The sequence below is a fragment of the Micromys minutus genome (assembly GCF_963924665.1).
Source record: "Micromys minutus genome assembly, chromosome: 9".
Classification (NCBI taxonomy): Eukaryota; Metazoa; Chordata; class Mammalia; order Rodentia; family Muridae; genus Micromys; species Micromys minutus.
This window is the reverse complement of record NC_137978.1, coordinates 18,696,967-18,721,923: the sequence shown is the minus strand read 5'-3', so window position 1 is coordinate 18,721,923 and position 24,957 is coordinate 18,696,967. Positions and strand designations below refer to the sequence as shown.

Below are 24,957 nucleotides of genomic sequence, written 5' to 3'. Positions count from 1 at the left end.
GATTCTAGGGGGTGAGTGAATCTATTTCCAGAAATGGCCATTTTAGTTATATGGCAAATTGGCATTGATTCCCCTTCAAGCCACTGCTGTCACTGATAGGATAGCACTTTAATGGGCTCCTTAGACCTCACTTTCCATGAGTGTAACATGAAAAATTAGGACTAAGTCTCTTGATGCTCTTCACTCTTTGATTATGTGGGTTCCATTAGAAAATCCCCACTGGATTTTCTAATCCTGTAGAGACAGGATCCATCCTACCTGATCCATTGTCCTGAGCAACACAAGCACCATGTCTTTGGAACTTGGTGATGGTGGTCATTTCTGCAGAAGGCTCAAGAGTATACCATTGTCTCCAGAAGGGGTAATGAGTACCATGACACTGCCTTTGGTCCAGCCCTAACACAGCACCCACAGTCTCCACTTTCAGTGCAGACCTCTCCAGGGGAGCTAAACCTTTTTGTAACTTTGAGTGAAATATTTTTTTAAGGACCACCAGGACCAATAGTAGTTATTTATAGGGTAGAATCATAGATTTTTCTTAAATAACTGTAATTGGAGTTGTAATTCTCATAGCAATATATCTCCATTGTATAACAGGTAGAAATTGAATGTTAGAAAAAGGATAAAATATCTAATCATTCAACCCTGAAGTAACGATTGCAAATACCTTAAACACCAGTGTAAATCCATATTTTACCTAAAGTCAACTATGTTCCGCATATTGGCTTTAAGGATTGTATCATTTAGTGATATCCAACAAGCATCTTTCTATGTCTCTAAAACTTTTCCATAAATCCTCTTTTCATGGTTGCCTTGGCAGAAAATACTGTATCTTACTTAATCAATTCTCTGATAGATTTTGTGTTCTTTAATCTTTTCACTATTTTTAAAAATAAGCATAATGACCTTTTCTATGTCTTTGTGTGACCCCTGCTTACTCAGGATCAGTTTCCTAAGGTAGATTAATTGTGTCAAAGCTTCATACTGTTTGAGGTTTTACTATGAATTATCTAATTCTCCCCCAGCTAAGTTGTATCCCTCTTTTATACCCATGAGAACTGAATGAGAGGTCCCACATAACATAGGTTATGATCTAAAGGTTTTACATTTACCACTGTAGTTGCAGTTCACAGTGCCATAAGATACAAGAAACATTATTTATAAGTACATTCTTATTTTTATTCCTTTTGTGATTTAATAAATTTTTCAGTCTCCTAATATCGTTTAGAAATTGTTCGTTTGTGTCATCTCTTTGTTTATGACAGCTAGTTATTCTTTTATTGATTTATAGGACACATAATTATATTTAGTAGTTGACATGAAACAAATCACACATAATCTAAAATGGAAATCACTCCTACAGCCAACAGACCAAACATACAGCATCTCCAGCATTGCCTTCCACACCTCTGGTTTTATTTGTTGCATGCTTCCCTGTTTTGATCTTCTCTTTTCTTTCCACTCCTTCACAATCACTCCTTGAAACCTTGCTTTCTCCCACCCCCTCGGCTAACCACTGCTCTCTATCAGAGTAGACAATCTCTTTATGCACAATGTCACATAATGGGAAGAACACCATTGGGGATTTGACTTCTTTTATGAATCGTTTTTATTTTGGGAGTTACACACATACACACACACACACACACACACACCCTTCCCTCTTCCAATCCTGCTCACCCTTCTTGTCAGCTAGGACCTTGTTGTACAATTGAATTATTTAGCCTCATCTATACTGCCCCGTGTGTCATGAGAGCCCTTATTGCACTGCCTTCCACTCCGTGTGTGGATACGTCACAGTCTGCCTAGTCACCCACCAAGTGAGAAACAGAATGGTCACTTCAGCTTCTAGTTACTAAAAATGCAGCTGGCACAGAAATTCACACATTCGTCTTTGAATGGACACATGCTTTCATTTCTCCTCACTGAGCACCTAGGAGGGACATGGCTGTATTACATGGCAGGTGTGTGGGTAAGACTTTAATAAATGGTCACACTGCTTTCCACAGTGGCCCATGACTTCACATCCACATCAGCACATTCTAGATTCTCCAAGTCCCCAACAAAAGCTTGCTCCCCTTCCTGTCTTAGCTGTAGGAAGTCTGAGGTGAACTTGGCGTGGTTCACGTTTACGGTTTTCTGATGACCAGGAGTGTTCAGCAGCTTTCCTTATTCACCATCCCAATTCCTTAGGCAAAACGCCAGCCCTGTTGTTTCATCAATCTTTTAAACTCAAGTGTCTCTTCACTCAGAAATGAATCTTCAAAAATCTCTATATAATTTAAAAGCCTACTGTTAGATACATGATTTTCAGATATTTTATACTATGGCCGTCATTTCATTCTCTTAATGACGTCTCTAAAGAGTAGAAAGCAGACCTTGGTATGGTTCTACTTCATATTTTTGTTCTGTTGTGCATTATTCTTACATTTAAGAAATCGAGATGAGACCCAGAGTCTTAAATATATTTAATGGGGGTTCATTGCAGAGTCCCAAAAGCTATTCATTTTGTAAGCAGAACTTTATGGTTCTAAGTTCCATCCACTCACTGACCTGTGCAGACATTGTTTTCAGTAGCATACCTGCCACAGAACAGAGCTGAATGCTCATTACTAAGGCCCCGTGCCCCTGCACCTAAGGTATCCTTCGTCTGGCCCTATACAGAAAGCAGTTGCTACTGATCTAAATCCTCCACATTATTAACTACAGTGCTGAGCTCTATAATGAAAATCACAAATCCTTCTTCAAAGTCACACTCTTTCCACTGCCTTTGTGCCCTATCACCAAGTCAGGTATTCTTCCTAAGATCTAAGACCCTGAAAGGCTTAGAACATCTACCAATTAGGAAAGAGGAAAACCCTGTTCTATAGGTGACACCAGCAGCAGTATATGCAGATAGCTTTGTGTGACTGTGGAGCTGGCTCAGGCAGTAAAATGTTGCTCTACCACCATGAGGACCTGAGTTTGGATACTCAGCATCCATGTAAAAAGTCAGGTGTGCTGGTGTGTGTCTGTGAGAGTTAGGAGAGATGGATCCTTGTAGCTTGCTGGCTAGCTAGTGTGGCCAGATTAGTAAGCTCCAGGTTCACTGAGAAATGCATCCACATACCATCCTCTGGCTTATACAAACACACAGACACACACACACACACACACACACACACACACACACACACACATACACATAGGTTCTCGACCTTTTAATGCTGCAACCCTTTAACACAACTCCTCATGTTGTGGTGACCCAATCCTAAAATTATTTTCATCGCTACTTCCTAACTGCAATGCTGTGAAAATATAAATATCTGTGTTTTCCAGTGGTTTCAGAGGACCTCTGTAAAAGGATCATCCACAAAAAGTGTTTTATGACCCACCAGTTGAGAACTACTGCTCTTAGAGCATTCTCTCCTTTGTGAGTGAAGAAGTTCAACTGCAGAGGCTTTACAAACATCCTTGCTAGAGTCATGTGGTCCAGCCCCACGGGAGCCATTTTTCTCATGCCCAATGATTTTACACAGAGCAGGGAGCGTCAGTGACTAGTCCTCCATCAGTGTTCCTGGCCCTTCTCTGCAGGGCTCCAGCACACTCCCAGCCCAGACCACAGCCTCACAGCAGCACTCACATGCCCTGTACATCTCAGAGCCTGTCAGGCACCAGGGCCTAGGCTCACAGGCTGTGCTCACACAGTTGGGCTTCCACACTGACCCCCTGTCCACACTCACACCGTTTCTGGATATTCATTTCTCTGCAGACAACTGCAAAGCTCAACTGGCCCAAGACCTCTGTTAAGAGCAGTGGTGATTCATAATCTTATCCTAAAAGGTAACATTTCTTTCTCTGGCACTAAGCTAAAACTGGGCCATTCCAATAAAGAATGTCACACTGGTGGGCAATGTAAGCCCACCATGCATGAAACATACAAAACCCAGAGCTGGAGTCTACAGATGGAGTTCACAGTGTTCGTGTGTAAACACCTAGAAGTCAAAAGGTACATCAGGGAACAGTTCAGTATGTAGGAAGGAGGTTACCTGTACAAGCCGAGGAACTCTTAAGAGCATGATCCGTGAGCGTTGACGTGTGGTAAGCTACTGAACGTGGCTCACGTCTGCTGGAAGAAATGCTAAGTACATCCCCAGCACAGGAGGACGTGACTCGTGAGCTCCAAGAACAACAAAGAGGACACAGCAGATGGAGTGGAGTCACAGAGAGGAGATGGGGGCTGGGGAGCAAGCCAGATAGGCAAGAAGGCAGAGGGCAAAATTTGTAAGGCCTTGTAAATGGTCACATTAAAACAACAGAGAAAAAAATCTTTAAATGTCCAATGTATGAACTGACTCCATATTGCACTGAGCATCGTGAGCTTTTCCAGGACTAGGCAAAGGCAGGCAGAAGTGATTTCTTTTATTAGAAGCCATGTGGCCAACTGCATGCTGGGTAGCTGACTCTAGTAAACCAGAGGCTTATCAAGCTGGCTCTGGTACAAGCCAATATTGCCGATTTAATTTGACTCACATGTGTTGGGCACCTGCTAGCCTACCTGGCCCGAAGCTTCAGCAGGCACGTGCCTAACCATTTCCTCTCTCAAGAAAGAGGGGCCCAAATGGATAATAGAACCACCTGGGAAATTTAAAACTATTCCAACAAAGACCAATTAAGACTAAGCTCTCTGGGGGTGGAGCTGAGCATCAGTACTTTTAAAGAAATTATTCTTAGGGTGGAGTGGATTTCTAAGTCACCTCCCCTTTCCTTACTACGTGTTTAGTGTGGAACAATGGAATGCGTCATCATTTAGAACAGTCTAACTTGGCATACAACTTCTTTGCTGTTCAAATCTAATGCTGCGTGTATCTCTCCACACTATTCCCGGTCTTCTCTCATACAATAGATATTTCTGTACAATAGAAAATTCCCCCTAGTCTTTACCATTGTCTTGAGCTTTCTGTGACTTCTTTGCCCTAGAGACCCTCTCTTGACCTCAAACTAAACCCTAGAGATCTTTGTTCCAGCCTGGAGTGATCAATCTCCACTGACCCCTGAAACACCTGCTCCGTACCAGGACTGGACAACCCTTTTCCGTAAGGTGATAAATCGGAACTGTTTTGAGCACTGTGTGTTGTACCTGCTTCTGTTGAACCTACTCTATAGAGTAATTTTTGCTGTCCAGTGCAGCAAGCATACTAAGGGATAGGGTTGTATCCCATAATAATAAAACTGTATTTCCCAAAGATAGAGTCAAAGCCATGGACAACCTCTCTAAGTGACTGATAGGACACACAGTATTACTAGATCATATCTGTATCATGCCTCTCAGCTTGCTTCCAGATCCTAGGGAGAAAGGGGCCTCCATTTTCCAGCAGCTTAAAACAGAGGTTGGTAGCAGGGCCTTGGTCCTCTTGAGTCACCCCATCTACAATTTCTATTTTAATTACAGCTTTTCATCTGTGCCCCACACCTCCACCCTCGCCCTTAGAAGCGCACTTCCTGAGTTCCCCAGTATAGGGCTACATCAGTCACTTCCTGCCATCAGTTCTGAGGAAATGCACACTATGACATCAATGGTGTCCTAGGCCACATCTGTTAGGAAGCCAGTTTCATCGTGATCCTTCGGAAGACTAAGATCATCACTACTTCCTCTCCAAAGATAGAGGCGAGAACAACAAGACCTGAAGGCAAAAGGTTAGGTAAAAATTAATTCACAATGGGGACCCATCCCAGAGGTGTCAGGAAAAGTGATGCAGAGGAAGGGCAAGGAAACCTGAAGGGCAGGACCAGCATCCTTGATGAGGAAAGCCAGTGCAGAAAGACATTTACCCTGACCCTCTTCAAAGAACAGTTGGCATCTGTTTCCTCGTTTTGACTGAGAGGCTGAGATTCCATGCCACAGGGAAATCATGTTTTGTTTCCTAAAGTGTTGCCCACAAGGAGAATATGATTTACCACGAAGAAGAAAGATCAGCGTTTTGTGGCTGTTCACAATCCATATTTATTTCCTTTGCGCTCTCTCCCTCTCTCTCTCTGTCTGTCTCTCTCTCTCTCTCTCTCTCTCTCTCTCTCTCTCTCTCTCTCTCTCTCTCTCTCTCTCTCTCTCCCTCTCCCTCTCTCTCTCTGTCTGTGTCTCTCTCTCTCTCTCTCTCTCTCTCTCTCTCTCTCTCTCTCTCTCTCTCTCTCTCTCTCTCTCTCCCTCTCTCTCTTTTAAGGTAAATTTTGAAGTGGATAACAGAGCCCAATAGGGACGAGATGAAGCTCAGCAGCAGAGTGTGTTAAAATGAAATCAGTATTTCAAATGGGTGCTTATGGGGAAACCATGGGAAGAAGTACAGCAGTTCTCCAGACTGGAGTCCACATCTCTAAATACAAGAAGACACCAAGGCACAAGTGACATTTAAAATATCTGGACAGAGAGAGCAAGGCAGTAAATCTCCCCCAGTTGCCACTGTCCCAGGCCATAGCAAGTAAGCAGGCATGGACTTATTTTAAGATTCTAGATAATCAGGAAATGGGGACCTTGAGAAAATTCACTCACACTTGCTCCTGCCCTTTCTTGGCACTAAGACAGAATTCCAGGCCACTGCCCTTCCTAGAATACACCAATAGGAACGATGTGAATGAGTCTGGTGTCCCCAAAATAGACAGGTATTGAAAGGCCACCGGTGGGAAAACGAGGAACTCTACACTTGCCCTAATAAATCCTTCCTCGACATGAAATGACTCTTGAAAACACCCCCTCGTGTCCTGTGCCCCCTCTGTGTTGTGTGGTGCTCGAGTGGCAGTTTTACAGCAGCTGCAGTGCCCAAAGGCAAACTATAGAAGCAAAAGGGCTGGATTGTGTCCCAGGGTTTGTCAGAATCTGTGAAAGGAGAGACAGACCCTCCTGCCTCAGTTCTCAGCCAGCTTTACAAAGGAAGAGGCACCTCAGTGGGAAGAGCCATTTCCAAATAACAGTATCTAGTTCCTCCCTGATCCATTACTCAGTCCTCAGAACTGGGCTTCTGAGACTTAAAAGTTCTGTGCAGTGTGTCTAGCGTAGTGCCCAGTACAACAGTAGAAGTCCTGAGCACGTCTGTTGTTATAAACCTAAATGCCTATTCTCTTTGCTGCAGCCTACACTAAGCTCTTCCTTAGATTTAAGGGACAGTTACTAGCTGCCATCTTAAGTGTTAAGAAGTATCTCAGAAGATGAGTGAGTGCCTTATTAGAGGGTCCATGTGTGGTACCTTCTGGGTAGGAGCACAGAGGTGCTGGCCCAGGTGTGCCCTTGACATGAAGGGACTCCTTGGGTAAAGGGATCAGCCCACGAGTGGTAAGGAGAGGTCAGTATAACAGAAGAAGGAGACGTGAGGGTGAAGCAGCCACTCAGGAAACTAGTAAGAGGCCGAGGTTGTAAGGCTCAGTCCTCTCCTTTTTCCTTCTCCCCTCTAATGCCCATGCTGCCCAGTGGGGTTCTTCCCCTGCATTTCAGAGCATAGCATAGTGGTCAGAGAGGGCTGTAGAACCAGCAGGCTTGGCCATGCTACCTACTGACAGAATAACCTTGTACAAAGTATTCAAGCTCTCCTGCCTTCACCTGTAAGATGAAAACAATGGCTGCACACCATTCCCAAGTTCCTTTTTGTTTTTTTTTGTTTTTTTTTTTTTTTTGAGTATATATTTTTTAGATTTCAAAAGTTATCCCCTTTCCTAGTTTCCCCTCCATAATCCCCCTATCCCATCCCCCCTCCCCTGCTTCTATAAGGGTTGCTCCCCTACCCAACAACCCCCTCCCACCTCCCCACCCTGGCATTCCCCTACACTGGGACATTGAGCCTTGGCAGGACCAGGGGCTTCTCCTCCCATTGATGCATAGCTTCCATCTGATCTTCACTCCTTTATGTCTTCTGGGTAAATGTTTGGAAATCATCTCACTGCACACATACTCCCTAACTCCCTCTTCTGCCAATCATTGGACCTATAACCCCTAGAGCCTCCTTAAATCTTAAGGTTCCTGGAGCTTAAAATGTATTATATCGAAGGGCTGAAGTTTAACTTTACTATTATCATTTCCAAAAGGTGCTTTACAGATACATACAAACCTGACAAGGCTGACTGTAAGTAACCAGGTAGTTGAGAGAAAGTCACAAGGAAGAACTTCTATCTCCTCTGCTACCCATCAAATTTCAAACCAGGCATGCATGTGGCACATGCAGACTCAAATGACTAAAACCTGGAAATCTGGTTCAACTGCACAAATGTCAAATGCCAGAATAACATCTTGGCATTGTTAAGATCACTGCAAAGAACAGGGCAGTGCAGTTTAGCTTTGTTTTCATATAGTTGCTTTCATGTTTTAATTGTAGAAGGCAGAAGGTACATTATGACAGGACATAACCATGCAAGGGTTGTGGGTTACATTCCCGAAACTAGAAAGGATTCTCACTCTTCTTGGAAATTTTATCATCCAAAAGGTGTTCTGATGATGACGGTGGCTATGCCTCACCTGTGCTAGTCTATCAGAACAAACCCTAGGAGATGCATCAGGCCAAAGGAGACCAGATGATGATTGCAGTAGCTGAACTATCACCTGTGACATGGGACCTCGTAATACACCCACGTCTCCCTAGTGGTTCAAAGTCTTTCACCTCCACTTCTAACCCTTTATCTCTGAACGGTCTGTGAATGACAAGTTCAACCCTAAGGTCACCTTTCTACCAGGAACTTTTTCATGTGAAAATCCACTGTAATTATGGAATTCCTTACTTCTGTCCTGGCTGGGCAGCTCAAAAATAGTGAGCTCCCTGTACCTTTTGTTTCCAAGGAGATACAACCAAAAATTCATTCAAGGCCCCTTCTGGACCCTGGCAGGAACCATTGTGTGCAGTGTGTGACTCTTTGAAGTGGTATCAAGACAGATAAATCAGCACAAGTCTGCAGGTCTGCTGTCCTGCCAGATTCCTGAGCCCAGTTAAAGGGATTTGGGCCCAGCAGAGGGTGGCCATGGTGCTCCTATATGCACAACAAATACTGCACATCCTTTTAGTTCCTGCCCTATAATCTTATTCTCAACCCTAAGAAACCTCCCTAGCCTGTCGAATCCTCTGGCCTAGCTAATATGCAGAAAAGATGCCAGATTCTTTCTAAGTTGCTCCTGGGAGAAAACACTAATGTATTTATGAGGATTCTGTTCTTCTGACCCGAACATCCACTAGGCTTCACCTCCAAACAGCACATGTTCCAAAATGTGCGTCAAACCACATCAGCATCCTCTGTGCGACTTCAATCCTCCCTGTTCAGATTCAGCGCCTCATCCTCCACTATCATGGTCTCCCCTCCTCTCTGCTTGGCTTCAGTTAGCCTCATAGACTGAGTTTAGGATTGAATTGTTTAAGAAGGAAAGAAATGTTGAGAAACTTCTAGTGTGAGACAGAAAACAGATTGACTCCAGACTCAGGAGCTAGAACATAAAATGGTAGAGAGCAAGGAGAGTAGGTATTGAAGATGCACAGCCCCTGTGACCCCTGGGCAGGCAGCATCTTAGCCATCACCTAGGATGTGTCCCTGCATTGTATACTTCTAACTCTAAGTAAGAGAATGGTGGTGGTGCCTTTTCCACTGCTGCTGTCTACATGGGGATTCTTAGCCTAGGACTAGGAGCTTAAGGCACTTTCAAAGCCCTGAGTGCACATGTAAATGTGTTTTCTTCTCATAAAAGAAGAGTATATGTTTCTTCAGAATTGCTAAGAGATCTGTGATCCATCAATATTTACCAACTGACTTATAGAAAGGGTTAACAAAAGACCCAATCTTCCCGAAATCAGAAAGGAAAAAAAAAGCAGCTAAAAGGGAAATATTATTTGTCAGGTAGGAGATTTATAAAGATGAAAAATGCAAATTTTATATTTAGTGACAATTGATACCATAACAAAATGCCACAGGCTTCATGGTATAATACAACACAAATGTAGTTTTAGTTGAGGAGGTCAGAATTTCAAAACAGACATAAGTAGGCTGAAATCAAGGTTGGTCCAGAAGCTTCCAGAAGCTCTAAAGGGACATTTGTCCCCTTGCCTTTACCAGCTTCTAGAAGCTACCTCTGTTCCTTGTGACAGTTGTTCAATCTTTAAGGATGACAGGGAGCATCACAAATTCCCTGACACTACCTCTGATTCCCTTCTTTTAAGTACCCCTTTGCTTGCATGATATTCTGGAATAATTCCTCCAGTTGAGATCCTTTCTTAATCATATATATAAAGAACAATTGATAGGTTGGCAGAATATGAACTTCCAGAAATGAACGCCATTGTTTTGTCTACGGACGATAGTATTTGAGAATGGGATAGAGTAACATACCAAGCATCATGCTTTGTTGCCCAAAACACACTTTAGCATCACATTTCTGGGTGATACGTTGTCAGTACATATCAATATTCTTAAGTGATGCTCATTAACCCAGCATTGATGATATAAGAGTCATCAGTACACATGAACAAAACTGCTAAGAAATTACCCTTCGCATAGGTTGTGTTCATGGCAAACTGGAGACTGTGTAATCAACTATACAGGTACCATGAATAAAAAAAAATCTAGATACATTTACATTTCAACTCTTTGGCAACCATTCTGAGAGATGGGGTGGATCTCTTATATATTCATGGGAGGACTCTGTGGGGTTGGAAAGGACAGTATATAGAGGCGTCTATTTCTGAGGAGTAGAAATCGAGGGGTTTCTTGATTGTTATAGTTTTTGAGCTTTTAATTCATAAAGAACTTTGACTGGTATTTTTTAAAGCAGCAACATGAAACGTTTAACTAGGAAAAGAGATATCGAATTCTTTCTCTGGTAAAGCTGGCTGTTTTCTTTGGAGGTTAGAATGTGTGCTTGCACAGGCATTTAGTGGTTTTACTGGACCATTTGTTCTCAGCCTATAGAAACCCTCATGATCTCATATGCTAGACTACAGCTTCTAGGCTGCCACCTCTTTAGAAATGACCCTGTGTTGGGGTGCAGCTCTGCTGATTCACTTAAATATTGTCCATAGTTGCTTTCGAGCCACAGTGAAAGCTGAGCAGTAATGGGCATCATAGCCCAGTCTAAGCATTCACTGTCTACCCTCCTACTCTTGGCTTTCTTACCAGCATCTTTGACACTAACCTACTCCTCAGTTTTTTATCACAGTTTTTTTTTTTTTTTTTTTTTTTTGGCAGTCAGATTACAATATATAAACATCTTATTGTAAACACTTGTCATTTCATAACCTTACCCTTCACCCCCCCCCCCATCATAACCCAAAATATGGGGAGGGGAAATCTCTTAACTATAGAAAAAGGTGGTTTTCCTTTACGTATTATCTAGGATTTCCCATATTTGGTCTTTAGAAAGATTTAATAGTAAAATGTTAAGAAAAGTTGTAAATCTATATATATTAAAAGTAGAATATAGCGATACAAACTAAGGGCCTGTTCTGTCTAATCCTCAACATTTAGGTTTCTGTGCCCTTATCATATTTAGGCATCTTTAGGAAGCTCTGTGGGGACGTTCAGTTTATATCCTCCTGTATAAACTGATGCCATGACCACTCCAAGGTATGGTTAAGGGAAATATTTTTAGTGTAGCTATGAAGAACAGTAGAGCCAGACACATCCGGGAGAGTCCGGAGCAAAACCATTTGAACAAGGCCAGCGAACTAGGCCTGGCCAGGAGGGGCTGGGGCACTGCAAGAGATGAAGACAGAGAGGGGATAAAGAAAGGAGGAGAGGGAGCAGAAGAGAGAGGATAGCTCCAAGAGTCCTGCTGTAGGGAGAAACGAAGAGCTTAGGAGCAGGAAGCTCCTGACTGGAGAGGTTTGGGGGGGGCGGTGGGGAGAATTGGGTACTTTGATAGCTGAGGGAGCCCAGAGGTCAACATGCACTTTGGTGTACCAACAGTCAACCACAAACAGCCATTCCCAGCTCCTGCCGGTGATAAAGAAACTGGCTTCACAGGCTCCAAAAGAACACTGGCTGCTGTCTCACCACCAGAATCTGAACCTGACACCTCCATTGTTTACCCAGGGTCTGTCTACACAACCCTTTTTAAATAAATTTCCCCTCCAGACCTCAGCCTCGGGAGGAGAATGCTTCAGAGAACAAAAATGCCAGAAGGAAGAGATTTAACCCAAATTTGACCTGTTTCTATCTAGAAAGTATGTGATTTGCCTCTCCTAGGCCTCAGTTGCCCCAAATCCCTTATTTCCTAAGAAGGTACATTGGTTCTAGGGCCTCTAAATCTAAGTAGTCCTTTTTAAAGTCTGAATCTGCCCAGAGGATCTGAACTATGCTGTAGGACCTTATGCCTTCAGGAAGCCCACTAAATGCCCCCAAGGGAATCTATGGATTATATAGCTCCATGGTAGATCCAAGAGCATACCTAAAGTCGTTTAGAAGCCAAAGCAGCACTAGAAATGTAGATAGCAAGCAACTACCTAACATCAGCTCATCACATGCCTAGCCAGTGGCTGCCATGACTTCCCAAATCTGAGCTGTGGGGTTTCTGACCTTAAGATATCTCTATTTATGAGTCCCTGAAAACCCACACACAAGCTTGCGTGCCAGAAGCCCGACAACACCTGCCAGATGTGCTACTACCCGGCAGCTGTCAGCCAGCAGCATCCTTCTACACAGTTGCCGCAGCAGCTTCCTGAGCCTTCCGTGGCTCTTATTTCTCCTCCAGCTTGCCTGTTTAACTCTCATCTTTACTCTCACCGCTCGCATTGCTTATTATTTTCTTTGCTTTGTTGAGAAGGTCCTGGAGCCTCAGGACCCAGGAGGCTTATGTGCAAATAATAAATTCGGCGCAGGTCTTCCCGTTGCCCCAGCAGCCCCGCCCCTCCACCGCACTCTGGAATTCTCCTCAGCAGTTGCTCCTTCCGGTGCCCTGCCAGTGAACCCCAGTGCAGCCTCTCAGGATACCTGCTATGAATATTAGCCATTCTTCATCTCCGCTGCTGTTCTGTGGCTTTGGTTCAATAGAAATGAATGGAAATGGAGTGCATACAGGGCTCTAAGCGAAGGTTGCGTGTGTGTGTGTGTGTGTGTGTGTGTGTGTGTGTGTGTGTGAGAGAGAGAGAGAGAGAGAGAGAGAGAGAGAGAGAGAGAGAGAGAGTGCTCTTGCTCTCCGGGTTTTTTTCTTTTACAAGGGTTCTAGCTGGTACTCAGAGCTAAACCTAACCTGAGTTCGTGAAGGCATGTTAATTCTGAGAAGCTGCAGTTTTCTTCCCACCGCCTGACCTCTTTATTTTCTAGCTTGCCTCCTCCCCATTGGCAAGAGTGCACAGCTCCTTTGCTCAGAGAGGTATGCGCAGTGCCCAGGGTCACTTGCTTTTACCCTGAAGCTGCTGTTTGCACTTCAGGGCAGTTGCACGTCGGTGATCCTCCCAAGGTCCTGAAGTAATGATTCATTTCCAATCGGACAAGAAACCCCAGCCTCCTTTTCCTTACGCAGTGCGACTTGGGAATGGCAGACGTAGACAGAAGAGCTCTCTGACTTGAGTGGGTTGGCCCCATGTGATTCTCCTGTGGGAACTCCTCAGTGGACGGAGACCCCTCCCTGATCCCCACACAGCTGGCAACCAGGCCTCCCTGGAGCCATCGGCCCCTCCCTCTTGCAAGTGGGTAGCACCTGCCCGCAGCCTGAAGGTAAAGTCAGCCGGGGATTTATAAACCCAGAAAGTTGAAACTTTTTAAAAATGCTGATGTGATTTTAAGAGGTGAGCTTTATGCCAAGAGCCTACTGGCAGAGAGGGACCCAGGGGGATTCTGTGTATTATCCACTTGTGATAAGTTAAATCCCAAACAATTTTTACTGTGAATTTTAAAAATGGAGCCAATCTTTCTTGACCTACAGTCTCCTATATCTCTCCTATGCTCTATATAGATCGCCCTCCCCATGCCCTCCCACTCCCCCTTCTGAAGTGAGATCCAGGCAGCCCTGAATTGCTATGATGTTCATCAGCAACAAACTCTACCTTAAACAATGAAACCCTATTTTCATAGTCAAGACTGAGTGTGCCTGTGTCTCAGACACTGGGGTCTCACCTTCTTTACCTGTAAGGGAATATCCAGATCCTAGGGTATACATAAGAATAATCGGCCAGCAGGACCTAAACGCTCACAGAGCAGACAAGGCCTCGGTCAAGTTATAAATCTGGACATAACTACTTTTCATGCTGAGAAATATATCAAGTTCTTCCTCCAGATGCCCAAGAGTATGGGAGACATTCGTCTGCCCACTGCCAATGGAAACCCAAAGCTTGCCCTTAGGGGTAGGAAGACATTTGGGGAATGGAAAACGGGCTTGTGTCGTTCCATTTTTTCCAGGAATGTTTTAAAGTTCGTTTTCTTTGGGCAAATGTGCATGGGAATAGTCTTAGCGTGGTTATTTGACCAGCTTATTGGGAGGTCCCAGAAATCTGAGTGAAAATTAAAGTTGCTTGTCTTCTTCCATGGCCTTCTGGGGTCCAGCTGACAAATGGGGAGTCAGGAACTGGGGTTTTCCAATATAAATTAATCATTTCTCCCAGCCCACTGCCTGGAGCCAGTTCCTACCCGCTCTCTGACATTTTAGAGACCATACTTGTTGCCCAGAGGGACCCGAGTTTAAAAAAAAAAAAAAAGCAGGACCAGAAGAGGCAGTGGAACGGCTTGCCTGCTTTGGTTGGTCACCCCATGGCCCTTGCCTGGGCCCCCACACCAGCTCAGACCACTGGCAGACCAGAGAGGCCTCTATAAATTTTAAAGTACCGAGCAAGTGTTTTCCAGTTTTGTAAAATTAAATTAAGGAAAGGACTTCCAGACTGACTATACCGAGTGCCAAGTTTCATCCCAACACACATCATTTTTATAGGAACGTTTTAACTCCGTGAAAAACACTGGGTTATAATGAAAATGCTGACAGGCTTGGAGCCAGCTCATGAAGTAACAATGCCACGTCTTTAATATTTTTACACAGCATGTCCCAACCTGCCACAGCCTTTCTTTCCTTTGGTTTGCAGTGAAATAAGTGAAATTTCCCAAGCACTGTATTCTCTTCCTCCTCCTCCTCCTCCTCCTCCTCCTCCTCCTCCTCCTCCTCCTCCTCCTCCTCTTCCCCCTCCTCCTCTTCCTCCTCCTCTTCCCCCCTCCTCTTCTTCCTCCTCCTCCTCTTCCTCCTCCTCTCCCTCCTCCTCCTCCTCTCCCTCTCTTCCTCCTCCTCCAGATGGTATATTCCCACTTTCAAAGCTTTCCTGTTCATGAGCTCCTGAAGCCCAGATATGGCTTTGCTCTCCGTAATTGATAAATCAAGCTAAGCTACTTTTTTCCCCTATTTTTTAAACTTTTTATCTGGAGAAGGGGAGGCAGGAATGTGTGCTCTGAAACCTTATTTCTCGTTAAAGTTCAGAACTCAGTGAAAATGCACTCCTGATATGTGGCTCACTCAAGTGACAGACGGCTAATGAATCTGGAGTTGGCTTGATCTGACCTACAGAGGAGCCCACAAACCTAGCTGCTTGCCAGAGTTTCTGGTGGTTTTCAGCCCATTAACTCAACAGCAACAACAAAAACTCTATAGAATAGTGATCAGTGTGAGCTCAGCCCCTCAAAGGCAGCCTTATCACATTGCCTTGAGGTCCCTAGCATCTCCTCTATACACAGCAGCCAAGGAAGCCGGAAGCCAGGGCCATCAGGCTAACTCAGTTTTCTATCCCAGTGTCTCCCTGAGACAGGCTACTCTAGTTCTAAGAACCAATGCAAAACTCAGGGCGCAGAGCTGATGAAAGTCAGTGAGCTAGAGTGTCAGCTGGATGGGATTCCTGTGCTTGCTGGAGCCAACTGACTCTGCCACATGTGGACTCCCTGGACCTTTGACACATGCTTCCTAGACCCAAATACTCTTCTGGACTCTTTTCTGCTTCCTATTGTGCCCAATGATGTTATAGATATGATTAGGAGGAGACACGGGTATGTCTACATCTGAGAATAATTAGTAATAAAGATTTTGTATTTGTGTGTGTATGTATACATATATATATAATTTTTCACTCTAAGCATTGTTCACTGCACAGTGTATTGGAGGAGGAGGAGGAGGAAGAGGAGGAGGAGGAGGAGGAGGAGGATAGTGATAAAATTGGAAGAGCAAATCATCACCTGGCCTTGGCTCAACTGAGAGCCACAGTGGGCCTCGGAATGAAGCCTAAAGTCAGTATTTTCTTTCTCTGGTTAAGGGTTGATAGAGGGAGGCCTTCCAATGCCAGAATTCTTGTTAACTAGGCAGCTTTCCCAAATACTGATTCTCCTCAGCCATCTCATAACCCTAGTTCTTTAACAGCTAAGACCCACAGAAAAATGGTCAGTCCCTCTGACCATCCATCTCCTCTGGAAGGATGGGAAAGACAGGCACTTACAGAGCTGAAAAAAATGCAGAGAAGAGAGGTGCCCACCCCTCCTCATGCCCCCTGTATTAAACATCACTAACTTTCCTCCAGTGCAGGAATTGGGATTTGGAAGTTATTGTTTGGCCTTGTCGGAGGCACAGAATACGGAACACAGTTTGGGATGTCCTTGTAAATGGCACAGAGAGTGCTCGGCTTCAAAAAGAAATGATTGATATGTCTTCTACCTTAACAAATGAGAAATATCCGTGACAGAAGGGAACCCTGTTACAAGTCAGGTTTTCTCATTAGCAGTGAAACATGGGTAATTATTCACTGGGAACATACGCAGTGGGAATTCATGTTAGACCCTTATTTTGACTATTGCTGCTGGCAGTCCTCAGAGACCATGGTACACACACAAACACACACACATAAATATGGACATAAAAGCTCAGGAGCCTGCACTACATGTGCACTAAGATCACTACTACTGAGTATAAAGGACATTGTAAAGAGATACCTGTATATACAGTCAAAAGCTCTGGAAGACTGGAAAGGTGGGTGGTGGGCAATGTCTGTTTACTTTAGTTAGAATGCATGAGTTTTTGTTTGTTTATCTCATTGAAAAGAAGACAGAAGATAAACTTTCCCAAGAGTAATAATCTCACACGTTAAAAGTGTACTCTCTATCCTGGTGGGGAGGAAATATCGCCATCTGTGGCAAATGTACATGGCTTTAGGAGGGAAAGGTACTTTAGGAACGTTTTCGTTATGGTATGTCTCCAACAACCTATAATGAAGCCCTTAGACACCCACACCTCTGCTGTGCCCGTCTGGGACTCCTTACAGCTCAACCTGAACTTCACGAAGAGATTCCCAGGGTCGTTTTTCACGACCACCCACCCATGTTCATCCAGCCAACCAACCAGCCACCAGGGACCAAATCCACATGGAGCAGACCCCAAACCCTCCTTAGCAGACACCTAGAGTTAGCCGCCTTCACTGTGCACTCGCTGCAGAAATTAACCCAGAAGCACATTCCCAGTGCTAGTGTACAGGAAGACAGTCCAGTCTGGTCTGGCAATATTCCGTGCCTGCTAGGCTCAGGGGTAAACTTGCTACAGCCTTCTATGGCACTGGCATCCCTTAAGTGTTCTCCCTAGTACACAAAGCCAACAGAATGGCTGGCTGGCCACACACACCCTCATTAGCAGGGGGCAGGGGGAGGGGAAGGAACAGACCTTTTTGTTCTGTGCCATCAGCCTCTCTTATTCCCTGAATGGAACTAGAAGCTCTTATGCCTCTGACCCAAGCAGCATTCCATCTGTAATTCCTGACTTGATTAGAGAAACAGACAGACGGGAGGGGGTGCCCACTGTATACCCCAGAATCGAGAGTAACAGTGTGAAAGTGTTCCCTGACTCAGTGGAGCTGAGAGAGGAGGGGGAACCACCAAGGACTTTTCAGTAAAAGGTAAGACATTTAGGAAAGGGGCTGGAGAGGTGGCTCAGTGACTGAAAGCACTGGCTAAGGACCAGGGTTTAGTTCCCAACATCCACACGGGAGCTCACATCCATCCATTACTCTATTTCCAGGGAATTAGCCACCTTCTTCCAACTTCTGCTGATACACTTGGTACACATTCATATATGCAGGCAAAACTCACACTCATAATAAATAAATATTAAAAACCATTACAAAGACACTTGCAAGTAATGGGTTGGTCCAGCAATTATGTTTAACTTGTTGAAAAGAGTCAAATAAACAGACTATAGGAAAAAGCAGCTAAGGAATAAGGGAAATTATTTAGATGCTGAGTTATTCCTGAAATACGAGGAGTTAATTGGTGCAAATGTGGATTGTGGGTACTTGTGGATGCCCTTGAACTTCCTGCCTTGCCATCCAGCTACGCTAAGCGCCGTTCGGCCAGACCGACATTCAGGCTCCTACTTGCTGATCCCTCCACCTCTTCCCAGCCATTCTTTTCGATAAGATTTATAGGTGTTAAAGCATTCTGACTGTGATACTTCCGTGGACAATTAGTCAAATCTCAGTTTGGAGAACAATGTGTGTGTGTGTGTGTCTGTGTGTGTGTGTGTGTGTGTGTGTGTGTGTGTGTGTGTGTGTTTGTGTGCGAGTGTGCGCACGCTTGTCTATCTGCTTCACTGCACTTGGCTCTTTATGCCCCCACATACTATCCTCTTTATGCCCCCTGGGGATATCTCTATCACACTGGTCCCCTTCCTACATTCAAATAGTCACCCTGTGACTTTGTCTTTTTAATTCCACACAAGCTTGGGTCTCCTTGAAAGAGAGGAAGTGGTCCCAACTCCCTTCACAGTCCCCAGAACTGTAGGTGCCAAGCAGATACTTGGGTAACTGAACTGAAGGAAACCCTGGGTTTCTCTGCACCTTAATGATGCAGCATGTGCACCGTGAGCTTCAAAGTAACTCAGAGGCTAAGCCATTGGGGTTGCAACTGCAAATGCAGCAAGTGCTCCAAATTCAGAGGAGATGCTTTTTCCCCACAATGGCAACCTGTTTCACCAACTTTATAACGTGTGTCGAGTTTAATATGTTAGGATTCGAATATATCAAGCTATATTGTAACTACATAGAGTAGGATGCGCATGTCTAATCCATGCTTGGCTAAGAGTTATCAGATCAACAAGGCTCTTCACTTACGGTAAGTGAGGCCAATGTATACAATTATTTTCCTGGTGTCTGCTGAAAATCTGTTACTTCAAAAATGATACAAAGTGACGGGATGGCAGGAATTGGATTTCAATTGGTGAAAAGCTGATTCTAAGTCTTACTTAAGAATATTATGGAGGTTTGGATTTTTTCCCAACTTCCTTCATAAAGGAATCGGTGAATCCATGGGAAAGCTAATGGGAAGAAACTTCAATGAATTAATACCAGTTGTGCCATTGTTTTAGAAGATAGTGTAGAGGCAGGAAAAGAAATAGTCCCTTTGTGTTCTTAAAAGCATTTTTATTGAACCGAATGAAGAATAGTCTAGTTGCCCTCCCAGAAGTCCAGAGAGTGAAAACACCCCTTCCTTGGGAAAAGCAAGCATAATAAAAATACTATCAGTAAGGCCATGACATCTGTACAATTCCTAACACCATGGAAACACTCACGAGCTCACCAGGAATGTGCGAGGTTTGAGGGGGTTTCTTGGGGGGGGTTGTTTTGGGGTTTTTTGGCTGTACCAATTACTGTCTTTTCTCTTCTAGGCTGCCCCATCAGAGGTCACCCCACCCCCAATATCACCTGGTTCCAAAATGGCCAGCCAATTGCCACTGCCCCAGAGCTGAACTACCACATCTGGGGAGCTGGCCAGATCCTCCATGTTGCAAATCTCACTGGGGGACAGCAAGGAGAGTTCAGCTGCCTGGCTCAGAACGAGGCAGGGACACTGGTGCAGAAGGCATCTCTGGTAATCCAAGGTGAGAAGTCGCCAGGCTCTGGGCAGCATACTTCCTTGGTAACCCGTTCTCTAGTAGGACATGTGACATAGTCTCTGGTGGATGGTGTGTCTGTATTGTGAGACCTTACTACCCCTGTCTTCAGCGGGGCTCAGCCTGGAAAAGTCAGGACAGAGCGGGCATCCCTGTCTATCAGAATTACACGTGTTTCCTTTAAGCCGATTTAACTAGGGAGGACCATACAGGGCACATTTTTTAAAGCCCATGTCTTCTCTGCTGACCCTGCTTTAAGAGCAGGTCTTGATCTAAGCAGCTGGTCCCTTGCCACCTCCCTGCAGAGAGCAGAGCAGGCTCACGTTCAGGGGTGCTCAGCCTTAAGTCACAGGCTTTCCCCGGTGCCTCTCCTTTGCTGCTGGCAAAAAGAAAGAAACAAACAAACAAGCACAGACACCTGATAGAGCAGCCTGTCCCCATGGCTCAGGCTCCAGAGGGAGCCTTCCAGGAATGCAAGCAGGTGAGCGAGTGCTGCACCAGCGGGAAAGAAGCTGAGCTGGCCTCTCTAAGGAAAGTGGGCGGCTGCTTTCCACAGGCTGGTTCTGCTGCACTGTGAGTCTTGTTTTCTAAAAGCACAATGCTATGGAATGCACTCCAAGAGTGGGAGTGGGAGGATGGCCTGTTCTTACTAAAACTACAGGAAAGGAGGGAGATTTCCTAAGCACACGTGCTCTGCTGGAGTAACCTCTGCTTGCCTCTTGGTTCTTTGGATAGGAAAACAAATGTCCCCTCTTCTCGTTGCCTTTCTTCAGTATCTGTAACTCGCAGTGTATACCCCAAATATACCAGCCCACATTTTTTTAAACAGGCTACCCCACCGCAGTATGTCACAAGTCCCCAAAGAACTGGACTTCAACTCATATAAACAAGAATTCTCCGGATAAATTGGGTTTTGTAAGATTAACAAAATCCAACTCGGATCCATGCTTTTAAATATGATGAAGTACTTTGGTATATGTGTACCTCTCTGTAGAAAAATACAGTCACTGGCAAACCGAAAGTAAAAAGAAAAAGTACTTGAGCAAGTATGTTTAAAATAATGAGTACTACAGCTACTGAGTAAATACCATGTGCTGGGTACTTACGGAGCTGAGTCCTTTCCTACTGTTGCTCAGTCATGAAGTCATGAAGTGACAGACACTTAGTTCATTTTCTGGATGAGTCAGCTGAGGCTCCTGGAGTCCACTGACCTTGCCTGAGTTTATTGGAATATGGCTGCCCTCCCCCTCCCCCCACCAGGGCAGATGACTGGGTTTTGTAATAGCTCTCAGCTCCCTTCTGCCTCACTTCCAGTCTACCTTACCCAGAAGGGCTTGCGTGGGCAGTAACACCGTCTCCTCATCCCCTCTGATCCTCCCCCATGACAGATTACTACTGGTGGTCTGTGGATAGACTGGCGACCTGCTCAGCATCTTGCGGCAACAGAGGCGTTCATCAGCCGCGCCTCCGGTGTTTACGGAACGACACGGAGGTTGACCCCGAGCACTGTGCAGGAAAGCCTCGGCCTGCTGTGCAGCCCGTTGCCTGCAACCGGAGAGACTGCCCTTCTCGGTAAGTACACCCTTCCCACCCGCAACCACTAGCCCTGCCTTTTAGCTCGTCATCTAGCACCATGTAGGAAGAGATAGGATTCAAGGAGCTGTTCCTACCCATAGGTACCTGTCCATCATGCTGGAAACATCCCTGAGTAGACCTCCGCTTTGAGCCCTACTTTATCCCACCATTCAGCCAGCTGACGGCTACCTGGACTTAATTCCCGTCTAATCAGTAAAGAAATAACTAAGACAGTGAGTTGGAAGAGGCTGGGTAGGTAGGGGAGCCCCCTCATAGAAGCAGGGATAGGGAGTAAGGGATGGGGAGTTTGCAGAAGGGAAACTGGGAAGGGGGATAACACTGGAAGTGAAAATAAAATAACCAACGAAAACCATATTTAGAAATAAAGGAAATAACTTCCCAGGATGAGGCCCATCCGCAATAGTAACCCGACTCAGCATATTGTTTGTTGTATTTGTATTGAAATGTTGAAAGGAAAGACTACTGGGCTCTACCCTAACTTCTCCCTTTCTGTCTAAATAAATAACCTCTGCCAATTAGTACTCTTGTTTACTTAGGAAAATGTACCCTTTTGACAAATAGCTGCATCTCACTAAACTTGGAACACATCTCCCTTTTTGCTTAGCTGCCTTAATGTTAGCTGTCTAGTCTCTGCTTTCAAGATCCATATTTGGGCTGCACAAACGCCCACCGTCTCTTCCTATCACACATAACTCGGCTTTGAGAAGCCACGAGTCCCACTGAGCTCATATCCCCCAGTCTTCAGCTAGGAGCTAAAGGATAATGGATAGGTTTGGAGCTGGCACCAGCGTGGCGCTCTGCGCCCTGGGAGTCTTGGCTGGGATCTGAAATGCCCCTTTATGACCTATCTGTAGGATTTTCCTGTACCGTTCAGGCAACTGTTTTGTGTTTTACCAGCTGAGCCAGTCACAGGGAGCAGCTGAGATGAGGAGAGACCCCATGAAATATGAAACACACTCATTAATATCAGCAGTTTGACTTGCTGACGGGAAGGTTTCCACGGGAATGATTAATGTCCTTTTATACCCTTCCTGAACGGTAACGTGGCCTGTAGCTCTCTTTTCTCAAAACCCCCAACCCCAGCTCCTGAAAACATCACTGAAATGTATATTTAGAAATCGAAGTTGATTGAAACACAGGCCTGACATTCACCAGGGACAGAAGGCTCTGGAAGACTGCCCCTGCCAAGCTGCATGAAATGAAGAAGAGATCTTTTACGTGCCAGAAACTCTGTGATTTGATTTGGTGACGGTCAGAGTTAATCAACCTAATTTACTTCAGCAACTGAAATAGTAATGGCCGGCTCATCTTTGGTTTCAATGTTGCCAGAGACTTTAAAACACCTCATACCTGCTTCCTAAACACAAAGTTTCCTTGACCTAGAAATCCACATCCTCCCAGGCCAAGGGGTACAGAAACTGTCACAAACTAGTCATTTGCACATCCTGCTGCTGGAAGGAACCTGTTCTGTCCACACACTTCTTTTGAAAATCAAATGTGACTGCACTTGCTGGGGAAGTCCCTGTGCTTCCATTTGACTTGAGGGCCATAATAGCATACCCCACTGCACACATAGGCACTCTCTGACCATCTTACAACATCTACTTTAACTCTGGTAGCTATTCCATCTGCTTTACAGATTCTCCCTCCCCCCTTTTTTCTTGGGTTTTTTGGTGGGGAGTTATATTTTATTTGTATTTTAAATGTTACTCCCTTTTCCAGTTTCCCCTCCATAACACCACTATTCTATCCCCCTCTACTGCTTCTATGAGGGTGCCCACCCCCCACCCAGCTCCTGCCACCTCCCTGCCCTGACATTCCCCCACACTGGGGAACCAAGCCTTGGCAGAACCAAGAGCTTCTCATCCATTGATGCCCAACAAGGCGGTCTCAGTCAGGGTTTCTATTCCTGCACAAACATCATGACCAAGAAGCAAGTTGGGGAGGAAAGGGTTTATTCAGCTTACACTTCCACATTGCTGTTCATCACCAAAGAAAGTCAGGACTGGAACTCAAGCAGGTCAGGAAGCAGGAGCTGATGCAGAAGCCATGGAGGGATGTTACTTACTGGCTTGCTTCCCCTGGCTTGCTCAGTTTGCTTTCTTATAAAACCCAGGCCTACCAGCCCAGGGATGGCACCACCCACAATGATCACTAGTTGAGAAAATGCCTTACAGCTGGATCTCATGGAGGCATTTCCTCATCTGAGGCTCCTCTCTCTGTGATAACTCCAGCTTGTTGACACAAAACCAGCAAGTACAAAGGCCATCCTCTGCTACATAAGTAGCTGGAGCCATGTATCCATCCATGTGTACTCTTTGGATAGTGGTTTAGTCCCTGGGAGCTCTTATTGTTGTTCTTATAGGGGTGCAAACCCCTTCATCTCATTCAATTCTTTCTCTAATTCCTCCATTGGGGACCCCATTCTCAGTTCAATGGTTAGCTGTGAGCATCTAACTCTATATTTGTCAGGCTCTAGCAGACCTTCTGAGGCTTCTATCAGCATGCACTTCTTGGCATCAGCAATATGGTCTGGGTTTGGTGGATGTACATGGGCTGAATCTCCAGGTAGGGCAGTCTATGGATGGTCTTTTCTTCAGTCTCTGCTTCAAACATTATCTCCATGTTTCCTCCTGTGCATATTTTTGTTCCACCTTCTAATAAGGACTAAAGCATCTGCACTTTGGTCTTCCTTCTTCTAGAGCTTCATGTGGTCTGTGAATTGTATCTTGGGTATTCCAAGCTTTGGGGCTAATAGCCACTTATCAGTGAGTGCATACCATCGGTGTGTGTGTGTGTGTGTGTGTGTGTGTGTGTGTGTGTGTGTGTGTGTGTGATTGGGTTACCTCTCACTTGTATTTTCTAGTTCCATCCATTTGCCTAAGGATTTCGTGAAGTCATTGTTTTTAATTGCTGAGTAGTACTCCACAGTGTAGATGTACCACATATTCTGTATCCATTCCTCTGTTGAAAGACATCTAGGTTCTTTCCAGCTTCTGAGTATTATAAATAAGGTTGCTATGAACATGGTTGAGCATGTGTCCTCATTATATGTTAGAGCATCTTTTGGGTATATGCCCAGAAGTGAAATAGTTGTGTTCTCAGTTAGTACTATTTTCAGGGAAACTGCAAGACTGATTTTCAGAATGGTTGTACCAACTTGCAATCTCACCAACAGTATTCTCTGTATTCTTGCCAGCATCTGCTGTCACCTAAGTTTTGATCTTACCCATTCTGACTGGTGTGATGTGGAATCTCAGGGTTGTTTTGATTTGCATTTCCCTGATGACTAAGAATGTTGAACATTTATTTAGGTGCTTCTCAGCCATTCAATATTCCTCAGTTGAGAATTCTTTGTTTAGCTCTGTCCCCCATTTGTAATAGGGTTATTTGATTCTCCAGGGTATAACTTCTTGTGTTATTAGTATATATTAGATATTAGTCCTCTATCAGATATAGGATTGGCAAAGGTCTTTTCCCATTCTGTTGGTTGCTGTTTTGTCCTAATGACAGTGTCCTTTGCCTTACAGAAGCTT

At 44.8% G+C, this 24,957-nt stretch overlaps 1 protein-coding gene across 2 annotated transcripts in view; it reads left to right on the top strand.

Annotated features, from left to right (window-relative positions):
* The window catches only part of ADAMTSL1 (ADAMTS like 1), a gene marked incomplete at its 5' end in the record, with an annotated part of 379,578 nt that overhangs the window by 340,413 nt on the left and 14,208 nt on the right, over window positions 1–24,957 (top strand). For both annotated transcript variants that reach the window (XM_080921555.1, XM_080921554.1), the window contains 2 exons: window positions 19,601–19,813; window positions 21,214–21,397. In XM_080921555.1, coding sequence (XP_080777681.1) covers window positions 19,601–19,813; window positions 21,214–21,397 — 397 coding nt within the window. The remainder of the gene's footprint in view (window positions 1–19,600; window positions 19,814–21,213; window positions 21,398–24,957) is intronic.